Below are 21,132 nucleotides of genomic sequence, written 5' to 3' on the forward strand. Positions count from 1 at the left end.
GTGAGGAGCTTCAAACACAGTTTCTTTATCTGACATGTTTTCCACTGTGTTTCCAGGTGAGTATAATGTTTTATCATGACTCACAGACATGATGAATGACCGGATGATAAATGATGATGACCAATGAAAATAAAATCTGAGCTGTGATAAACTCTGAATTAACTTTTAATAGAGCGAGGATCATTGTTTGCTGTGAACCAACCATATCAGTGAAGAATAAATCAGTGTTTACACCTGCTGTGCTGCTGGGAAATGAAGTCACATTAAACATTCATTGATTTCAAAGGAGCAGCGCTGTAACAGGAAGTCTCCATTTAGTGGTGTTTAAAGGGACAGTTCACCATGAAATCAAATATCTATTTTTCCTTTCATCTGTAGTGATATTTATAAATTTAGATAGTTTTGGTGTGAGCTGCAGAGTGTTGGAGATGTCAGTTGTCGACTACGGTGCCGATCCGATTTGTGGAGTGATGTGGAGCGAGTTCAGAGTGATACAGAGAGAGACACAAAATGTTGAGTTCACGTCATCAGGACGGTCTAACGAAGGACTTGTACCAGGTTCAAACGACATGACATGTTTGTCCGTTCCGACAGTCTCTATGTGATCAGGTGATTGTAGAGTCATAAAATCGTGCCGTAACTTGGTTGACACACATGACACACTACATGTTGGTCCACGACCAATCATCGCTGGTTGTCTTTCACGACATGTGTGATGTCACTGTTACTGTAGTAACGTAAAAAGTGTCACCAGATGGGCGGAGCTACATTTGAAGTACCGTACGCAAACAAGTCACTGAATCCTCCACAGGAAGTTCCTGCAAATGTTTCACAATAAAAGCCATTTCAGAAAATGAAGGGATTCTCTCAGCTTTTAATTTGAAACAGAAACAGGAAGTGTTGAGTTTGATTAAACTAAGAACAGAGTGATAAATGGTGTGGTGTGTTTGAGATGCAGCTGGTAGCCTCTGCAGCTGTGCTGAGTAAAGGCCCAGACACTATCCGTGAGTTTGATTCCTTTATATCCTCCATTATGAAGAAAGAACATTCTTTGCTAGCTTGATGCTAATGGCAGTACTCAGCGGGTTGATAAAGTGCCTCTGCTGTTTCCTATCGGCTGTTTCAAAGCTGCTGCAGGAGATTTGTACGCAATCATCTCCATGTTAATGTCAGGGTGTGTTTTAGCTGGTCTGTGTGATCATGTGGAGGTGACCTTGTTTTATAGTTCACTTATATCAGACATGAACATACTTGTTGGCTTTTTCTTGTCACAGAAATCAATGAATAGTTGTGGCTGTGATCTCAGTGTTGACCAAAATCATTCTGGCTATAAAGGTGCAGGCCATATTATCACCATGGTGATGGTCAGGAGACTTCTGATTAACCTTTACAGGTACTGTCTCAGCACCAAGGTGACGGTCATGTTGAGTAAATCCACTGAGGGAGACCCCAGTCCTCAGATGAAACAGTTTTACAGCAGCGACGGCCTTTGGAAAGAAGCACTTCCACACAATGTGCTCCTTTAGTGCTGCTATTGATGAGCAAACACAAACAGGCGTGCACACAGCTCCCCCGCTGACATACAGCACAGAATGTGGACTTTTAATTGTTTGCGTCTTCAAAGCTGCAGCTAAGCTTGTGTTTGTCTTTGGTAAATGAGGCAAGGGCAGCTAATAGACTGTGATCAACAGCGGCCCGCTACAATACTCTGGGGCTCGGCTTTATAAATAGAGAGGAGTGCCGAGTAAACACATGCCCAGTTCTCAGCCTTACTCCTGTTCAAACACACCTCCACTGGCCACCAGAGGGACCGCGAGAGGGAAGAGATCTTCAACTGGTGCATTTATATAACCTCACAGATATGAGGGTCCCCTGCTTTTGGCATCTCACACTGATCCAAACATCACAGCTGGTGAAGCTGTGCCAAAGAGCCTCAAGCTGTTGTGGCAGCCAGAAACTGGATGTCAAAAAAACATTTCTGACTGTTCTCAGAGTCCGAACTTTTCTCTCAAAATACAAAGTCAATATTCTCTGTCCGTCAGGCGGTCAGGCTCTCTGAGCTCTGTGTTTCTTGGTGGCCACTTTGAGAATCGTTGCTCCGTTCAGCATATCGAAGCTTCTGAGTCTTTAAAGGCAACGTTACAACCAGCCTCTGGTTTTATATTGTGGAGGACAAACTATAATTTTAATCTCTTCCACCGCTCCTACCATGGACCCATTTTTGTCTTTGTCAGAAGGATGGTGGGACGGCAGGTCAACAGAATACATGGTACACATCATCTGAAAGCCAAGAACCTCAGATTAATTTGAGAGGCAGCTCAGCACTGTGTGTACAGGGGCTTAGAATATTAGGACTGAAGGTTGTGACAGACATTTGTGAGTTGACACCGTGTGTTACGCTGGTTTGGTGCTAGATTTAAGCATTTATTTTATGACTTGAGAATTAATAAAAGAGGTCAAAACACCACATTGAGACACCAAGACCTTTTCTTTTTTTTCAAGATTATTTTTTTGGGCTTTTGCCTTTTTTAATGGACAGGACAGATTGAAATGGGGTGAGAGAGAGAGAGAGAGAGAGAGAGAGAGTGGGGGTTGACATGCAGCAAAGGGTTGCAAGCCGGAGTCGAACCTGCGACCACTGCAGTGAGGCATTGCTTCTGTACATGGGGCACTGGCACTATCCACTATGCTACCGACGCCCCGAGACACAAAGACCTTGAGCAACACCAGAGAAAAATCCATGCTGTGATTTGGCATCAAACATGTTTTGCATTTGGAGATTTCTGTAACAATAGCATTTTTCAGCTGATGGATAATGAACACTTCTGTTCTGGAGCTGCTTGGAAACACTGCTCGGATGAAAACACACCAGCGCTGCCACGGCACGTCATGTGACACGTGTCAGGTGCCGCCCCTAGCACATGTGTCAGTCTGCAGCTCGTCAACAGACAACGACACAAAGTTATTACTACTGTTACTGACAGAGCTGTTCTTCCTCCTCCTCTGCATCAGCTTCACATCATGTGTGAACAGCCACTAAGTCAAGCCATAGTTGGTAATCCTGTTCAGAAACACTTCTTGTTATACTGGGTGAAATGGTCCTTCATCCTGAGAGGAGTGTGTTCAGAAAAAGGAACGAAAAAAATCCGACCTCTGTGGCAGCTGCAGGCCTGTAAAAACTCTGACCAATCCCTGCCATTCGGTGCAAATGGAAAGAACCAATCAGATGCCTTCATGTCTCGTCCTGCCCGAGCCCCCCTCCGTCCCTCCCTCCCTCCTCCCTGCGTGCACTCCTCACATGTCACCGTTGCCGGAAATATTCAGCACACTCCTCAGCAGAAATACTGAGTTAGCAGGAGCTTGCTGAACAATGGCAGAGAAAATGCAGCCAAAAGTATCACTTCCAGCGTTACTTGTAACGGCTCACCCCGCTAAACAGGCTGAGAAAAGAAAGTCGGAGGCAGAAAAGGCTGCGACGAAAAAGACTTTGGATAAAGCGTGAGGACAAACCAGAGTCAACCAACATTGCAGCTTTTGAACGGTGGAGACAACTGAGGGAGCTGAAGGGCCTGAAAAGTGATGCAGAGGATGCTGTCTTTCTGTTGGACAGGTAATTATTTGTTTGCTTCGGGGGGATTTGTTATTTTCATGGAATATGTAACGTTAGCCAACTTAGCTACTTTTGTAGCTCATATTAGCCCAATGCTAACATTAGCTTCTCTGTCGGTGTACTGCAGGATGCGCGTTCAAGTTTGTGGAGGCGTGGCTTTGGACGGAACACTGATGGGAGGGGGAGGAGGGGGTGGAGCTTAAAGGAGGTGCCGCTTTCAAATCTAGCTAGCTCTCCAACATTACCAACTATAGCTTTGAAGTTGATTTCTCACCTGAAGAGCCGATCTCCAGAGCTGTGACTCAACAGGAAGTGTCTTTTTTGCTGTCTTTATAATGACAGGACTGAGGGTCTTTAGGTCGGGATATTGCTCAACATCTCATCATCCATTCTTCATCACACACGAGACACAGCAACATCTACAGAGTTCTCCTCATATCAGTGGTGAGGAGTTGAGCTGCCCTCGACCCTTTGGTTAGCGTTAGGTATCCCTAACCCTTGACCCTTTGGTTAGCGTTAGGTATCCCTAACCCTCGACCATCAAAATCTAATCAGTTCATCGTTGAGTCAAAGTGGACATTTGTGCCAAATTTGAAGAAATTCCCTTGAGGTGTTCTGGTGGTATTATGTTCACAAGAGTGGGACGGACCACGGCTGTCACCGAAGACTTGAAGACTTGAAGTTGCAGCTGTGGGGCAACACTCTCAGAGTGGTACAGTTCCTGAAGTTGCAGCTGTGGGGCAACACTCTCAGAGTGGTACAGTTCCTGGAGTTGCAACTGTGGGGCAACACTCTCAGAGTGGTACAGTTCCTGGAGTTGCAACTGTGGGGCAACACTCACTCAGTCGTACAAAAACATTTTTTTCCCGGATCATGTGTTGAGGTTTAACGTTATCGAGAAATGTTACAAAGGATTGCCTCAGAAAAATGGATGACTAAGTTGCTGAGGACACGTCACTGTTTTACACCATCTGACAATGATTTTAAGAAATTCCAAACCAGTGAGAGCGCTGCGTTCACTGAGAGCTTTTGGAACAATGTGTGGTTAACATCAAGCATCTCCACGAAACTGTAAAATCAAAAGGCAACAATATGATGTTTTCTTTTACAGTGAAAGTTGCTGTGAGATGATAAATCACAGCAGCAGAGTGTTGCCAGACGTGCGCCCAATTTTTTCAGTGTGTGTCTGTGAGTGAGTCACACACACACACACACACACACACACACACACACAAATTAAGGAGGTTTGGAAACACTGCGGCCTGCAGTCAGAGGGTATTAACAGGGAAGAGCAGGAGTGGGAGGGTGTCAGGACACGAGCCCGCAGGGAAAAGGAGAGAAAGGGAGTAGATGATGGAGGACCAGTGTGTCCTGTTGTGACTGCATGAACCTCCAATAACCCCGGAGCCCCGAGTGCGCCGGAGTTTTGATGAGACTGTGTGGGCTTTAGCTAAGTGGTCGAATTCCTCACTGACGACGGAGGACAGATATTAAAAACAAGGAAGAAGAAGGAGCTGCAGGTTTTGAGTTTCACTGTTTAAAGGTTTTATCTGACATTTGCAGAGTGCATCATGTGGCTGCGGTGACGCTGCAGGCCTCCATGCTCTTTAATCACCTGCTGAGCTGTCAGCGGTCGTGTGTGCTAAGCACATAAGAGACCAGAGGTGATAATAAAGTGTCGTAACATTTGAGCTTTTCAATCCAAGTTCACTCGCTCATTTTTCTCCACTACCACAGGTATCAAGGATGCGATTCTTTCAGACTTGATGGAGCAACATACACGCCTAAAAGTGGTCTGGTTTGCCGTTAATGCCAAGAGAAGAAGAAGAAGAACGCCTACCAGGACGATCAGCGACATGTGGAAGACAGCGAGAAGTGCAGCTGCAGTGACAGCGACCGCTCTGCCCTAAGCCTCCAAAAGAAAGACGATTTTTCCTGAGGCCAGCGTGTTTTTTTTAACTCTTTGCAATGAGACTGCCATGTAACTACACTATGCTGCAAACGGTTGTAACATGACGAAGCGCTGAGCGTCTGTTCTCTGCTGACCTAGCATCTAGCAAACACACACACACACACACACACACACACACACACACACACACACACACACACACACACACACAGGATATAGAGACGATTTTTTCTGCCATTTTATTTAGATTTTTTCCTGACATATTATTACCTTTTCTTCAGACATTTTTTAAAACATTTTATCGGATAATTTAAAATATTTTTCTGCCATTTTTTAAAAATATTTTTCTGACATTTCATCAATTTTTTAAAGACATTTTATTGACTTTTCCCTGACTTTTCAATAATGTTTCTGGATATTTTATCAACATTTCTTCCTACATTTTTTTTAAACATTTCATCCAATAATTTAATAATATTTTTCTGACATTTTATCAACTTTGTTTTGACATTTTATTAATTTTATTTATGATAATAATTATTGTAGAATTTAATGTGCCCTTCTTTGTTCCTCACAGTTGAAGTAATAACCCTGCAGCATCACTCAATATGTGAAGCTGTGACATCGTAGCCTGTGATTCAGTGACACTGTCATCGTACAGTCTGCAGACATCACACTGGATATTTGTTAGATCTTGTATTTTTTTGCTTCCATGCTGCATCTTTTCAGAAGTTTTGTTTCTGCGTGCTCAGCTCCAAGGTTGGATGAATTTGTGTCTTTTGTTTTGGTTCTCTTTTTGTGTTGTGAACTTTTGGACAGGCGTGTGTTTTGTGTGTGTGTGTGTGTGTGTGTGTGTGTGTGTTGTGTGTGCGTAGGCTGTTACAGACCTGCTGGCTAAAGAAAGACGACACCTGAGTAAAACAGCGATGCTCAAACATTTTACTGGACACACAGAGATGAACCAGCGTCTATCCTCTCCTCTAACTAAGGGTCATAACGGGGAACTAGTTTTGTGATTGTAGGTGTCAGCTTGAGGCCACACTGCTGTGTGTTTGCATGTGTGTAAAAAGCAACACTAACCTTGCGGTCCTCTTTGAAGAGCTCTGCTGCCGTGGTGAAGTGAGGAACAGCGTTCTTACAGTGAGGACACCCTGTGAAGACGAGCACACACAGATGGGACGTTATTACAGCTCATCACGACACTTTCACACCCCAACATGTAGGTCAGGTCCCAAACAGCCCTGTACACAGGTACTAATGTCACATGAACACACACTCATTCACTGATACACAGGGAATCACCTCCATACATCATCCACTCACGTGTCATAAAGCATCAGGCCCGTTCACGCTCCTGTTAGTCAGAGCTTTATGCCACATTAGAGATGCTTCACTTGTGTGTTTATGGGACACTGTAAATCTTTTTATTGCTGTCATAAAAAACAAGCTCTCTGGCTCTCTGTGCTCCAGCAGCCATCAGGATACAGCAAGTCAATACCTACACAAATACACCAGCAGGAAGCACAGCAACACATCACATCTACACACAGGAGAGACATGATGCAACTACAGACAGGAGCTGACCAGCTTATATTTTAACTCCACATCTGAGAGGGAGAACATTTCTGATGCTGGCTACAGCTCACTAAGAAGGGGAACGATGTGTTTGACTCTCTGCAGGTGCTGTGTTCTGTTGCTGCCTATGTTAAAGGCTCAGTTCTTCCTCTGTTCATTACTGTGCAACAGTTGTTTCTGCTGCTGGAGGGAGAGGAGGTGAAAAACAGCTTGGCAGCTGGTGACTAAATCAAGTCTTCATGTACAGAGTAAGGGTTAAATCAATCAGTCCATGACAAGGAGCCACAGATGAACTGTATTTTTTGGGATTATTTCTTGACGCAGAACAACCAGCACTCCACCCAGCTCAGTCTTGGTGCTGGAAACATCAATAAGTCCAAACTGGTAAAAAAAAAAAAGAAGATTTCCATTTCTTACATTTTTGTGAGGGAGCATCTTTTTCTCTCCGGAGCAGTCTGTGGCAGTTTCCTCATAAATTTTCTAATGCTGATGATAGGTCAGGATTTATTTAGCAAACATGTGGACAAACTGTACAGAAGGTTCAGTGCTGACTGTTTGTATGGACGGTTCATTAATCTGTGGATCAGGACTCCAGAGTTTAACCAAAAATCTGTCAAGTGCGACTCAACATTTTCATTTATCACAGTGACGTACGTAACGCTGAACCGAAGTGCACGTTCTGTTGAGTCCTGCCAGAAAAATCATACGCCACAAGCAACACAGACACATATATGTTGTTCTATCTATGGTGAGCAACTAATGCTGAGATTAGCACAACAAGCTGATTGGCGTGCGCGTTAGAAACACTACGGCAAGCGCAGGAAAACACTAGAACTCAAAGACCTGCCTGCAGCTTCCTGGTCGGCTGCAATAGCAACTGAGTTGTTTGTAAATCCTTTCAAACTCGACAACATTAAGGTTCTACTTCGGTCCACATGTATTTCCTGTTGGGATGTTTGTTAATGCAGCAGCTGACAGGAAGTAAACAGGGACCAAAGCTGTTGCCGTAGCAACAGAATAGCAATGAAACGGTTTATAGGACAAGGATGATGTGTTGACATTCATCACTGTTGCAGGGCCTGTGAATGGAAACACTTCCAATATAATAACCAGGGCTGCAGTGATGTGATGTGAGGCCGCACTTTGTACAGCTGAGTGATATATTGATCTTATATCGATATCATGATATGAGACGAGAAGTCATCTTAGGTTCTGGATATCGTAATATCATGTCTTATCTTTTCCTGGTTTTAAAGGGTGCGTCACAGTAAAGTGATGCATTTTCCTGACCGTATCAGACTGTTCAGCTGCTCTGGCCTTGAAACATGTTCTGAAAGCACCAGCGCTCAACTTTACAATATCGTTACTCTCAGATCCTCCCAACAATGTCTTGTAACTGTCCCGTGATGGAGGCCGGTGGGTGAGGGGGGAGATGGTGTCTTTGCTGTAGCTGCTCTAAAGCTCTGAGATAACCGTCCTCTCTCAGTAAATCCTCTCTACTGACACTTTTCAAACAAATCTTTAAACGTCCATATTTTCACTGGCCTTTAGTTGTTTGTAGTGGTTTTAATATTTTAGTATTTTATAATCATTTTAATCTGCGTAATTGTTCTTACTGCTTTGATTCTATTTTGTATCTGTGTACATTTTATATTGCTAGAAATTTATGTTTCATTCTTTTATCTTGTACAGCCCTTTGGTCACTGCGGTTGTTTTTAAATGTGCCGTATTAATAAACTTGATTTAAGTTCTTCCTCACCAAACCAGGAAACGGTTTGTACTCTACAACGCAGGAGGTCACCCACAAAACATACCGGTTATTTATAGATGGTCATCTTAATGTTATCAAAATGTGCAGAACAAAATAAATCCACAGTCACCCCTTGTTGATCTCAAAGGTTATAAGAGCACTGACTGAGGGTCGCCACACTTCTTTTAATGAGGTATTCTTACTGTTGTTTATGTGCCCACACACACACACACACACACACACACACACACACACAGAGACAACTCTACTTTCAGCTCAATTATACATCAGCTCTGCAACCGTCCATTTGCCTTCCTTTTCAGAGCCGCCGCTCTGAGCCGACATTCAGCACAGCTCAGAAATCCATTTCCTGTGAAGCACCCTTTTAGCTGCAACATTAAATGGCCTTTAAACTTTTAAAGGTTCTGTCGCAATTCTGAAACTGATATATCAAAAAACACAGCAGTGTGCCAAATGCCACGGTTTTTCCTTCACATGAGGAGAACAGACTGAACAGGCGGGTCACTGGCTGCTCACGCTCGCCTCAGAGTGGCGTCCTGCTGCGCGCTGAGTGCAGGAATATTTCACACTTCACACGTCACGTACCTTCGATCATCCGGGCTGCTTAAGAGGCTGAGACTTAGACTTTATTATCCCCGAGGGGAGACTGTTTTTCCCAGCACTGAACATTATGGGACGACAGCACACAGTAACAACATGGCCGACATCAGGTCATGGCGACTGTAGATCAGTGACCTGTTACTGGTGTCAGGCTGCAGTGAGAGGCTCTCACACACCAGCCATAAAATTACAAGATCACTTTGTAGCCCATCAGCTTCGTCCTCCCTGAGGTCAGGAACGAGCCGGTGACAGAGACACGAGCAGAGTCTAAAAGTGAAACCCTAAAGTTTAGTTTAAAACAAGTTGCTGTGTGCTAAGCGTCTCCAGCCTCATGTGTCAGTGAGCAGCTGCATCACATCAGATGCTCTATCAGACACCAGCTCCCTCACTGATAAGACACCAGTGAGGAGCAGGATGCAGATGGGGGGGGGGGGGGGCGGCGGGGCGGGGCGGCAGGTTGCTGCTGCCTGATGTGCATCTGGAGCGTCTCTTTGTAGAAGGAAGCACCAAAGGGCCCGACGGAGACGGCAGCCTGACCGCTGTGCCCCGTCTGGCTTTGAAGCCCTCATCAGACACAAAGGGCAGAGGTGCATGTGCGCGTCTACGTGTGTGCTAATAATGAAGCGAGTTAGCAGCTCTGTATTCCTCCTGTGTCGTGTTTTGTTTGAGAACTCAGAGAGGAGTGTCATAACACCAGGGCCGAACGTTTTTATAGAAGGGTTCAACAATAGAGACTCTCACCTCTCGCTATCGTTTAAAATAAAGACAGCTGAGGAAGCTGGAGCCAAAGAAGAGACCAGGTGTGTTCTGGAGGGTTCGATCAAGATATTCTAAACTTGACCTTCAGTTAACCAGATGTGGCCAGAAAGAGAAGGGATGAATTCAACAGGAACTGAACTCTGAGGTGGAACAGTGATTCGTCCTCTCTTTTGTTTTTCCCTGCACAAATCTATTCTCAGTCATGTGAATCATTCCTCCGTCTCTCTGTGGCTTAGGTGGGGTTTATATGCTGCGCGATGAGGAGTTTGACAGGCAGCTCAGAGTTACATAAGCACACTGATTCAGATCCAGGATATGATCACACCAGGTCCAGCAGAGCAGGGCTGTGACGGCTGCAACAACTTCACACACACTTCACTTTCTCATCCAAACATCCCAGCACATCAGATTTAACCGTCTGTGTGAAGAGCCAATCACAGAGAAGCTTTTCATTAACTCAGGTCAAACTGAACAGGTGTGAAGTAGAGTTTGATACGAGTGACTGTGAGCTCTTACAGGGAGCGTAGAACATGACCAGAGCGTGCTTCTTCTTCTTCAGCGCCTCGCGGAAATCCTCCGATCCAAGATGGCTGACGCTGGAGGGCTTGTCCTCCCAGGACTGCTCTGGTGGAGGCGGAGCCTGAGGACTGCAGACACAGAGACAGCAAAGCATTTATTATGTTGACTACAAGGAGGAAGAGCACGCTTTGCATTTACTGTGAGTGGTAAAAGATGTGTGAATCAAACAAGCTGCTCTCAGAAGTGTTCAAACTAACATCTGTGAGAACATCTTCAGCACATCAAGAAATTCCAAAGTAAGGCTGATACAACTCATGTCCCCAGAAGTGTTCAGGGTCCTACAAGGTTCTTATGTCACAAGCATGTCAGACATGTATCTGGGTGTTGAGCCACAGGGGTTAGTCAGATCAGTTCTCTGAGTGACAGGTGGTCAGTGTAGGAGGAGTTTAGAGCTGGAGCAATGTGGTCCTATCTCCTAGTTTTTGTCAGCACCCTCACAGCAGCATCCTGAATACGCTCAAGTTGCCAAACAGCGTGTGTTAAAGTCCTACAGACAGTCCACTGCAGTGATCTGACCTACAGGGAATAAAGGTGTGTGTGAGCCTCTCAAGGTCTCACTCTGACATCATTCCTCTGACTCTAGCAGTGTGTTTTAAATGGTCGTAGGTAGGTGACGTGAGTGATTTAAATCTGAGTCCAGGGTAGCACCAAGGTTTCTTTGTGGTAAGAGAGAGATTCAAGGTGAGAGCTGACTCTCTGTCTTTGTGTGCGTGGCCCAAAGACAATGACGCTGGTCTGATCTCTGTTGAGTTTGAAGCCTCCGATCATTAATTTGCTCAATACAGTGACTCACAGACGGGACACTGAGCGAGGCTACAGAGTGGTGACTGCAGAGAGACGAGCTGCGTCTGAGCCGAAGCAGGACATCTTTTAATTCATTATTAATATTGGCTAAAAAATGTTTGTTAAAAAGGCGGTGATGACAGCAGTAGCATCATGTGACCACGGTACTGCAGTGATCATCACAGCCCTATACCCCAGGGCCAGTTGCACAAAACACCCTTAAGTCTTCTTAAGGTTTCCTTAAAATGTTCACTTAAGTATTCCTGGTTTTCTCCTTGTCCTGGTCTTACACTTAAGGAATCCCTTGGCTGTTGCAAAAAGGACCTTAAAAACCAAAGCAAGGTTAAAAAAACAAAACTTAGATTTGACTGAATTAATTTTCCTTACAGTCGTTTTTTACCGTTTTTTTTCCCCGTTAAAGGGTTTTTTTGGGGAGTTTTTCCTTATCAGCTGTGAGGGTCATAAGGACAGAGGGATGTCGTATGCTGTAAAGCCCTGTGAGGCAAATTGTGATTTGTGATATTGGGCTTTATAAATAAAATTGACTGATTGATTGATTGATTGATTGATTTTCTGTATTTGGGATCAGATTTACTTTGTAGTTTGTTCTTTCTATGATTGTTTTCCTCCAGGAGTTTCATCTCTTCCTCCTCTGACCTGTCTGGATTTCTTGTCTTCGTTTCTTCTGACATTTTTTCACTAACTATAAGACAACTTTAAGAGATGTTAACAAGCGTCACAGCGTGAGTGCAAACAAACAAACAAACAAACAAACAATCTCCATGGAAACTGTTACGGCTGTGAAATATCTTTAAACACAATTAATGAGTTTTTCCTTGACTAAGGAAACCGTATAAGGGATTCTGTGCAACTGTGTAGGGCCATCAGCTAAGGTGAAATTTGGCTTTAAGTGTCATACTTAAGGAGAAAACTTAAGGTGTTTTGTGCAGCTGGTCCCAGACGTATAACACAGATCTGCCCATTCACATTCAGTCAGCGCTGGACGGTTCACATGATCCAGCCGTCACCTCACTCTGCAGAGAATCCAGTCTGCAGTGTCATTCACACATGTCACTGATGAACCAGAGAATTATACATGAACATTAATGATGTACATGTGCGTAACTCTCTGTGTGTAGGACACCAAGTGCAGGTGGGAACACTTTAAGGGCCATAGTTTTTTGGGGGCAGCAGCTTTTTCACCGCTCTAAGAGAGAAACCATAACGTCACAGTCCCGGTGTTTATGTTCCTGTTTCTGAGAAAGAGAAATGGAGGCGTGTGAGAACTAATGAGACTCTATGTCAGCTCTCTATAAAATAATGTCTGCTGACCTCTGGTCGCTGACTTTGCCTTCATGGAGTCTGTGACTGCTGCAGCTGCACTGATGTCATCGCAGGTCCATTACGTTTGACAGTGACCCTTTCCAAAGAGTCATCTATTAAAACGTTTAAGCTCAGAGCTACATAACTGCAACGTACACGAGTTTGAGTCTGCGTCTAAATGTGTTAACTTTACACAGGCAGCATTTAAAGAGTGATCAAGGAGTGTGACTCACTTGTGCAGGAACTCGATGATCTTGTCTTTGCTCCGGAGGTGCGGCAGCGTGTACTTGTCTTCACCTCTCTCAAAATACTTGACAGTTGGGAAGCCGGAGATCTTGAAGCGATCCCCCACTGCCTTGTGCACCGTGGCGTCCACCGCTGCCAGCACACCCGGACTCTGTGGAGGAAGAACAATACAAGGCACGTGGGGTGAAAATAATAACTACAGCCTGATCTGTCCAATTAGACCTGAGAAGGTCACGTCGACTAACCTGTTACATGACACCAATTAACACCAACTAGTCTGGAAACAATCCAAGTTCAGTCTTTGCAAATGAGCACACACACACACACACACACACACACACACACACACACACACACACACACTCATGTTGGTGTACAAACTGTAAAAATGCTGCGTTAGTGACACGAGCAGAGAAATAAAAGATGCGCTGGGTCTAAAGGGCTCAGGGTGAAAGAGGCTCCAGTCCATCCATATTAGATAATGTTCAGGCTTTTCCCATTGACCTCTGGTGCTGGGCAGAGAGCCACAAGGAGAAGGTCCAAGCATCGGGCCGGGGGGACGCTCACGGATGAGATAATTGCTACAGTCACCAGGCTGGAGTTTTATAGGCCCTGCCCCTGGCTGGGGAGTGTTAGATTACCACAGAGGACAGAATGGCGGAGAGGGGAGGCGAGGAACACGCCCAACTAATCAGAAACACATCGAGAGACGGGCTGCGGGACAGACCGACCAGCATGTTGGCTGCGGCGGCCAAAAGCCTCCGGGCCAAGAGGGGGGATTATTATGATGTGTTAATGAGGCGCCGCAGCACCCGTGTAGCTCTGTATGTTCATCAGAGTGTGAGACGTGAGCAGTGAACACAGCTAACACGCCTGTAAACATGCACGCTGCACGTAAACACAAGCAGAGGTCATCAAACTTACGTCTGCGCCCTTGTTGAGTATCTCGGCAGCTTCATCATACTCTGGCTTCATCTTCTTGCAGTGTCCACACCCTGAGGGATTCAAAGCACACGTTAGAGCCCCACGATGACGGCCTGCTGATACTGGAGACTGAAACTGATAACTGATATCTGACAGTCAGCTCTTATTAAAGACTCAACCCTCAACAAACAGTTCTGCTCATTATCTCCCCAAACTGGTTATTAAATGTTGGGACAAAGAGTCTTACAGATGAGTTCACTGTCATAAAACAACATAAATCAGTCAATCATCATTTATCTGTCACATGAAATCAGACAGGTTAAACTCCAGTGTCATGTGACCCTGTCAGCTCATTCTTCACTTCACTGTACTTTAGTCCATTTCTGCCTCGTCTTCCATGGACGGCTGCTGCTGTATAATCGTGTGTCATGTCTGCAGACTGGCTGCAGTGAGCATGTTTATGGTGATCTGTGGTTTCTGGTTGTGGAATGATGTAACTGAAACTGTAGTTTTGGGTAAAGTTGCTTCTGTTGTTGTACAAATTGAATCCCCCACAGACTCAGTGAATTCACTGATGTCATTGGGGTGGCGTCCTGGAACGATGTCCAGACTCTGATTGGCTCCATCTCTCACGTTAATGGAGGCATGCTATGTAGTTTGTTTACGTCTGTTTTTATTTATTTATGAACATGTTTTACATTCAAAGAGCACGCAAACAAAATGAGTAAGGAGGTACACGGGGGGAGGACAAACATGAGGTCATGGGGTGTTTAAAAAGTCAAGGCAAATCTTCCTAATTAAAAGTAGGACATATATGGAACATACAATAATCACGTCTGTCCGATTGGCTGAATACACACTCTGTTTTCTCCACCGTATTAACAAAAAGACAGTGGGACAGTTTTCCTGGAGCCAGTATTTTGTGACAGCCTGTTTACTTTGCCTCCAGCGAGATGTTTGGTCGACAGGTTTCACCTTTACTCAGTCCATCAGGGAAGATAAAGAAAAAAGGCGCCAGGCTGTCGATGTCTTCGAAAGAGGGATGTGAACATTGTGCTAAAACAGAAAGCTGTTGAAATGATTGTTGCTACTTCCTTCTAGAGAGTCTGAATAGAGTCTGAATAGAGTCTGAATAGGAGGATAAGACCATAAAATATGGACATGATCGACCATGATTTCCCCACACTCCCTCCAGCAGCAGAGCTGGGTGCATTTGTTCAGACTTCTGTGGAGTGTGATGAAAAAGTGAATCAGGTTTTCCCAGGTCTGAGAGTTGGTGGAGGTCGACTGTGTGTCCAGACATGCAGCCTCATGTCCTCAGTTATTTCAACGTCCAGCTCTTTTTTGTTTTACGGGTCTTGACCTCAACAAGATGGCCACGTGGTCGCTCCTCCTGAACACGGGCAGTGACTCAAGTTTCAAGTTTATTCACACGTCAACAAAAAGTACAGCTGCACACACATAAGCACCAGGGTATACCAAAGTACCACGACATGTGAAAAGGGGCACCCCATAGAAGCTACTTAAAGCTTATTGGGCGGGGACTCCACTGTGCAGCCGCCTCTGAACAGCGTACAGCAGTGATCCAGAGTGTGCAGGGTGAGCAGGAACAGGACAGCACCTCACATTCCCACGTCACACTGGTCCTTTTTCACTGTAAAGCACACGCCTCATTTCCTTCTCTCGCTGGCGTCCACTGTGCGCTGTCAGATCTGCTTATAGAAAAAGAGTCACCTGGTTCAATGGTGCTGTCCAGGACTTTGACATGTTTTATAACAGCTCCTGATATTCAGCTGGAAACTGCTGCGGGCACAAAGCTCGTCTTGTTTATTGTCCAACATGTGTACAGTGGCCAGCAGGATTCTAGTTCGACTGGTGCCCATCTTCTTCATCTTCTCCTCGATGTTCACTGATGTTTATATGTAGAAACCTCGGCCTGGTTAGTTAGTGGAAGTTGTCAGGAGGATACTCTGAGTTTGAATCCTCACACTGATGAGTGATTAGTTGCTGTTTGACACCAACCTCTGATGCCAGTCTCAAAAAAAGCACCATCAAGAGTTACAAAATCGACGTAACAGCATAAATTTAGCTCTACTTTAGCAGAGCTGACAGAGAGGGGACTGGAAACATCATTAAATATCACTGTGCATATTAAACAGAAACTTAATTCAGCGTACATGGGACTAGAAATAAAAATGCTATTATGGATAAACATTTAAAACTTGAATTAATAAAAAAGAGGCTCAGGAACGACTGAAAGCACACACTATAAAACACGTATGTACTGCAGCACACAGGACATACATGTCTGTGATAATATCAGCTGTTTATCTGCTCTCTACAACAGACACATCAGTCGGACTAAATGAGACAGAATAAAGGAATCATCTCTCAATGCTGCAGAACACATGAACAAGAAATAAGTGTATCCTGCTGAGGAGATGACTTCCATAAAGCCAGCGCTGAGGGCTTTAATGGTGCAATCTTTGCACAACATTACGTCCTTGAGCTGTCTGGTTGAATCAGTGTGCTAACAGCTGTAAGTCTCTGGTGTTGTGCTGTTTCACCCTGGTGTGTCAGTGGGTTTCCTGCTGGCACGCTGAGGGTGAAACTGTAAATGAGATGACAAGAGTCTCTCATGTTTACCAGGAGAGCTCAGTCATGTCTGATTACTTCCTACATGCTTCACTCTCGGGCACGGGCGTGTGTTTGTGTCGGAGTAGGCATGTTGGGAAGACGAAGAGCTGGGTGTGAGCGAGGGATGATGAGCACGGTAGTGAAAGAAAGAGAGCAACAAGAGGACAGACAGGGAGGGAAAGACAGAGGGGAAACAAACGGGTGGAGGTGAGGGCAGAGCCGGGGGATGTGGGTGAAATATGGAAGTAGTATAATGAGACTAACAAAGAAAGGGGCTGCGAAGACAGAACAAAGAGAGCGAGGACTCAAAGTGCAACAGCTGACGTGAGGTCGAAAGAACAAAAGAGACAAACTGTATTAAAACAACTTTGCTGAACTGAATCATTTGTAACTTAACGACGGTGACGAGAAGTTTACGTTTTATTTGCTTCCAGGACAACAGGAACAGGAATACTGGACAACAGAGCAGCAACACGATCTCCAGCAGACTACTACGCCTCCACAGACGCACCTCTATGTTAGTGCAATTAATGTTAGAATATTTTTCCGTATTGAAACATGTTGTCATTGAAGAGAGAGTTCACATATTTTGAAGTGGGCTTTTAGGTACTTGTCTTTGGTGAGTGTGTTACCCACAGTTAGTGGTGGACAGCACCCAGTTTGGAGACGCAGGCAGGAGCAACGACATGGAAGCTACACAGTGTCCTGCTGTGGACGGAGGCAGCAGCAAAACATGTTGTAAGAACCTCCCCTTTAATATCATGATTGAAAAAATACCCTAAAATATCATGATCAACATTTAAGGCAAAATTATTTGATAGAAATATCTTTTCTGTATCAGTAAATATCATGACATGAGTAATCTGTATGAACAGACTCTGCGTGTGTACGTAGAATCTGAAGGTGACAGGTCGAGATTTTGATGTTGGAAATGTTCTGGATTCTGTTGTTGGCTGAGAAGTATCGACCAATCACGTTTGATCGGCAGGTAAACAGTCCTTGTTGAGAGGTGTAACTGAAATGCAATCTCTGATTCCACTGGCTACAGCAGGGGTCGGCAACCTGCTTAGAGCCACCGCTCTAACCTGAAGAGCACTGGCTCGTCTTAAATCTGCCCAGCTAGGCTAACAGTGATCCTAAATCCAAAGGAGTTCAAGAGATAGTGCACCCAACATGAAAATTCAGCCATTATCTACTCACCCATATGCCGAGGGAGGCTCAGGTGAAGTTTTAGAGTCCTCACATCACTTGCAGAGATCCAAGGGGAGAGGAGGTAGCAACACAACTCCACCTAATGGAGGCTGGACTGCCTCTCTGGACACTGCGCTCACGTGTGCGCAAGACCGTGAGACATGGGCACCGCCTTCATGTGTGTTCACGTGCTTTCGCTGGCCAGTGCCCAGAGAGGCAGTCAGAGCTACAGGCTACAATGAGGCTAAAAACAGAGTTCAAATGAGGTTTTTCCAAACAACTTTTTATGTCGGGGCTTCAGGACACTTGGATCACTACGGACGAGCAGTATGGAGATATTTTGTGGTTTCAATTATGTGTTTTTGGACGTTTGAATCTGGGGCACTGTCAGCCTCCATTAGGTGGAGTTGTGTTGCTACCTCCTCTCCCCTTGGATCTCTGCAAGTGATGTGAGGACTCTAAAACTTCACCTGAGCCTCCCTCGGCATATGGGTGAGTAGATAATGGCTGAATTTTCATGTTGGGTGCACTATCCCTTTAAAGTCTCAGAGGAGAAGAGACAATTTAATCATGTGTGGACAGCTTCATTTGCTTTCACCAACAGCTCTGCAAACTTAAACTTCCAAATAATCAGAAATAGCTACTGCAGAGTAAAACACAGTAATGAATGCTCATTTCGTCCTATCATCAGTGATATTGATTGGCTGATTAAGAGTTGATCAGCTGTGTTACCTTCATTATAAAAGTTCGAATGTGTTTTGTGAGGTCGAGCCCTGAGCTTCAGTCTGAGGACAAGTTCGCTTTTTGTTAGTTTTTGTAAATATTTAACAGCACTCAGAGGCTGATATCTGATTATAGAGATTAGCTGAAATGTCCAGCACAGTCTTGGATCAGATATCAGCTGGCTACACCAGATCAGCCTAAAATACTGACCCTCGCCCACATGTACTTTATTGGTGTCAGACTACAGCCGATGGCTCTGAGGCTGTGACATGAGGAGATCTAACACATTAATTAAACTATTTTTAATTAAACAATCTGTGTTCCATTATCATGCACAGCGTCAGTGTATAAAACGAAAACTTCCCCCCAAAAAAGTCCTGACCTGATTCCACTGAGAGTCACTGCATGATAACAGGACTCATTTCCCAGCTCTCTGAGGGCTGCAGCTTTCTTAAGTACAAAAATTCAAAGAGAACAAACTTTATTGCATCACGTTACTTCACCATGAGCTAAAAGCTGCACCTCTGTGTCTGTTCATTTCGCAGCAGGACAGTGTTGGTGGTGTGTGTGCTGTGTATCAGTGTGTTATCTGGAGGTGGTGTGTGATGTGTCTGCGTGCACACGTGTTTGCAACTGTTCTTTTCTACAAATCTGTTGGAGCTGCGAGCATCATGAATAAACTTCCTGTTTGGTGCGGTGTGTTGAATATTGCATGAGCAGCAAGCGAACCAGCAAACATTTTTATTTTTGGATCCAAAAGGACTTAACACAATATTTGTCTCACACACAATATACAAGATGTTTGGTCTTAAGAAGTAATGAATATGCTGTTTGATCAGGGATGAGCGCTGTGTTCCATGTGCTCGCAGCGCTGCCGTGCACGGACGCATGAGACAAACTTGGTGCGTTTCTTGGTACATTTCCAGACCTGGTAAATTGCCCTTGTCAAAACAGATCAGGAATTCCTTTCTTCAATATACAATGTAGAGCTGGCACAGGCTATAAATCAAGTGTGATATGCCTGGTGGAGAAAAAGCTGCGTCTCTTTCAACTGAGTCACTGTAGTGTGTGATCATCAGATTGTGTCGACGCTCACCGAGAAACAGAGTGACTAGAAGGACTTTGTCTGACCCTTCAAACTGATGAGTAAGAGAGAAAAGCAAATGTCCGTCCTGTGCTCTGCATCAGCTCCGCATACAGAGCAAGTGATGCATGAGGGCTATGGTCAGTGTGTGTGTGTGTGTGTGTGTGTGTGTGTGTGTGCTTACAGAAACAGGCTGAAATATTGCTGATTCAGACGGAGGGGAAGAAGAGCTCAGAGTCAAGCGAACAAACAAAGCGGCTGTGCACCACAGCAGCTGTAATAAAAACTGATAGGCGCTGAAAAGGAGGAGGCCAGGTGAGCTTTACAGCTGATGGTAGATGTTGGGGTGTTGTGAGGTCATCGTCTGCAGCAGTAAGCTGAGCCTGTGGCTACTTGCTAAGTGGCCAGTCAGGAGGGACGTTAAATTCAGCACTAATAACTTCCTGATGCACATTCAGGGATCAAACGTCGTCACAAACAGCAGAATTTGCTGGAACAATGTTCTGTGTTCAGTGTTTCTGCTGCACTTTCTTCAAACATCAGCAGAGAGGGGTCCAGAACATAATCAGGCCCGCACTGGGAAACAGAGCGTTCAGTTGGAGGTTTTTGCCGCCGTAAGGAGCTGCACGCAAACAACCCCCGCTGAGTGCTGTTCAGAGGACGGTGAGAAAGGCCGCGCTGAGAGGTGGACAGAAATGCAAGCTGATGGTGGTGGTTGGGAGGCCATTAATCTCACTCTGACAGCAGGGCCATTAAGAAACTGCATTGAAGCAGCAAGGCTGGGCATCACAGTGTGTGTGTGTGTGTGTGTGTGTGTGTGTGTGTGTGTGTGTGTGAGACAGGGAAAGATAGGCGGTGTAATTGTGTGCAATAAGTGTTTGTGTCACGGTGTGAAATATGTGTTGGATATGTGTCACTGCTGCACAGATATTTATGTGTGTGTGTGTGTGTGTGCTGATGCAGTTTGTTTTAGCTCACTGCCCTTGATTCGAGTGTGTGGGTGACTGGCTGCTGTCCTCGGGGTGAGTCAAGTGCAGGCCAGGCGTCTGTGGAGCTATGACACCACACAGGGAGCTGAGGACCAGCCTGCTTCCTGAACGCTGCACACAGACGTCCACTCAAACATTTCTCTGCACATTGCGAATAAGGACAATAAAAAAATGGATCCTTAGTTAGTGAGTCACTTTTTGTGTCCTAAATAACAAAGACAATTTACGACACCATGGACGCTTTCACACCTGCCCTGTTTGGGTTCATTCAATCAGCCTCAGTGTGGTTGGTTTGTGTAGGTGTGAACACCAAAACAACCGGTTGTTCTTAATATGCACATTCAGCACATCCAATGCATCAAAGCATTGTTTTCTAGTTGGAGCCGCGCCTCGTTTTCAAACTGTATGGTTTGACTAAAATGAACA

The 21,132-nt window shown here is 45.0% G+C and overlaps 1 protein-coding gene across 1 annotated transcript in view; it reads right to left on the reverse strand.

The window, feature by feature from the left end:
• Positions 1–21,132, reverse strand: part of pdia5 (protein disulfide isomerase family A, member 5) — a 93,834-nt gene that overhangs the window by 9,330 nt on the left and 63,372 nt on the right. Inside the window, exons 12-15 of the mRNA XM_050049452.1 lie at positions 14,083–14,153; positions 13,146–13,309; positions 10,744–10,874; positions 6,603–6,673 (exon numbers count right to left, since the gene is read on the reverse strand). Coding sequence (XP_049905409.1) covers positions 6,603–6,673; positions 10,744–10,874; positions 13,146–13,309; positions 14,083–14,153 — 437 coding nt within the window. The remainder of the gene's footprint in view (positions 1–6,602; positions 6,674–10,743; positions 10,875–13,145; positions 13,310–14,082; positions 14,154–21,132) is intronic.

The sequence above is a fragment of the Epinephelus moara genome, chromosome 7, assembly GCF_006386435.1.
Source record: "Epinephelus moara isolate mb chromosome 7, YSFRI_EMoa_1.0, whole genome shotgun sequence".
NCBI lineage: Eukaryota > Metazoa > Chordata > Actinopteri > Perciformes > Serranidae > Epinephelus > Epinephelus moara.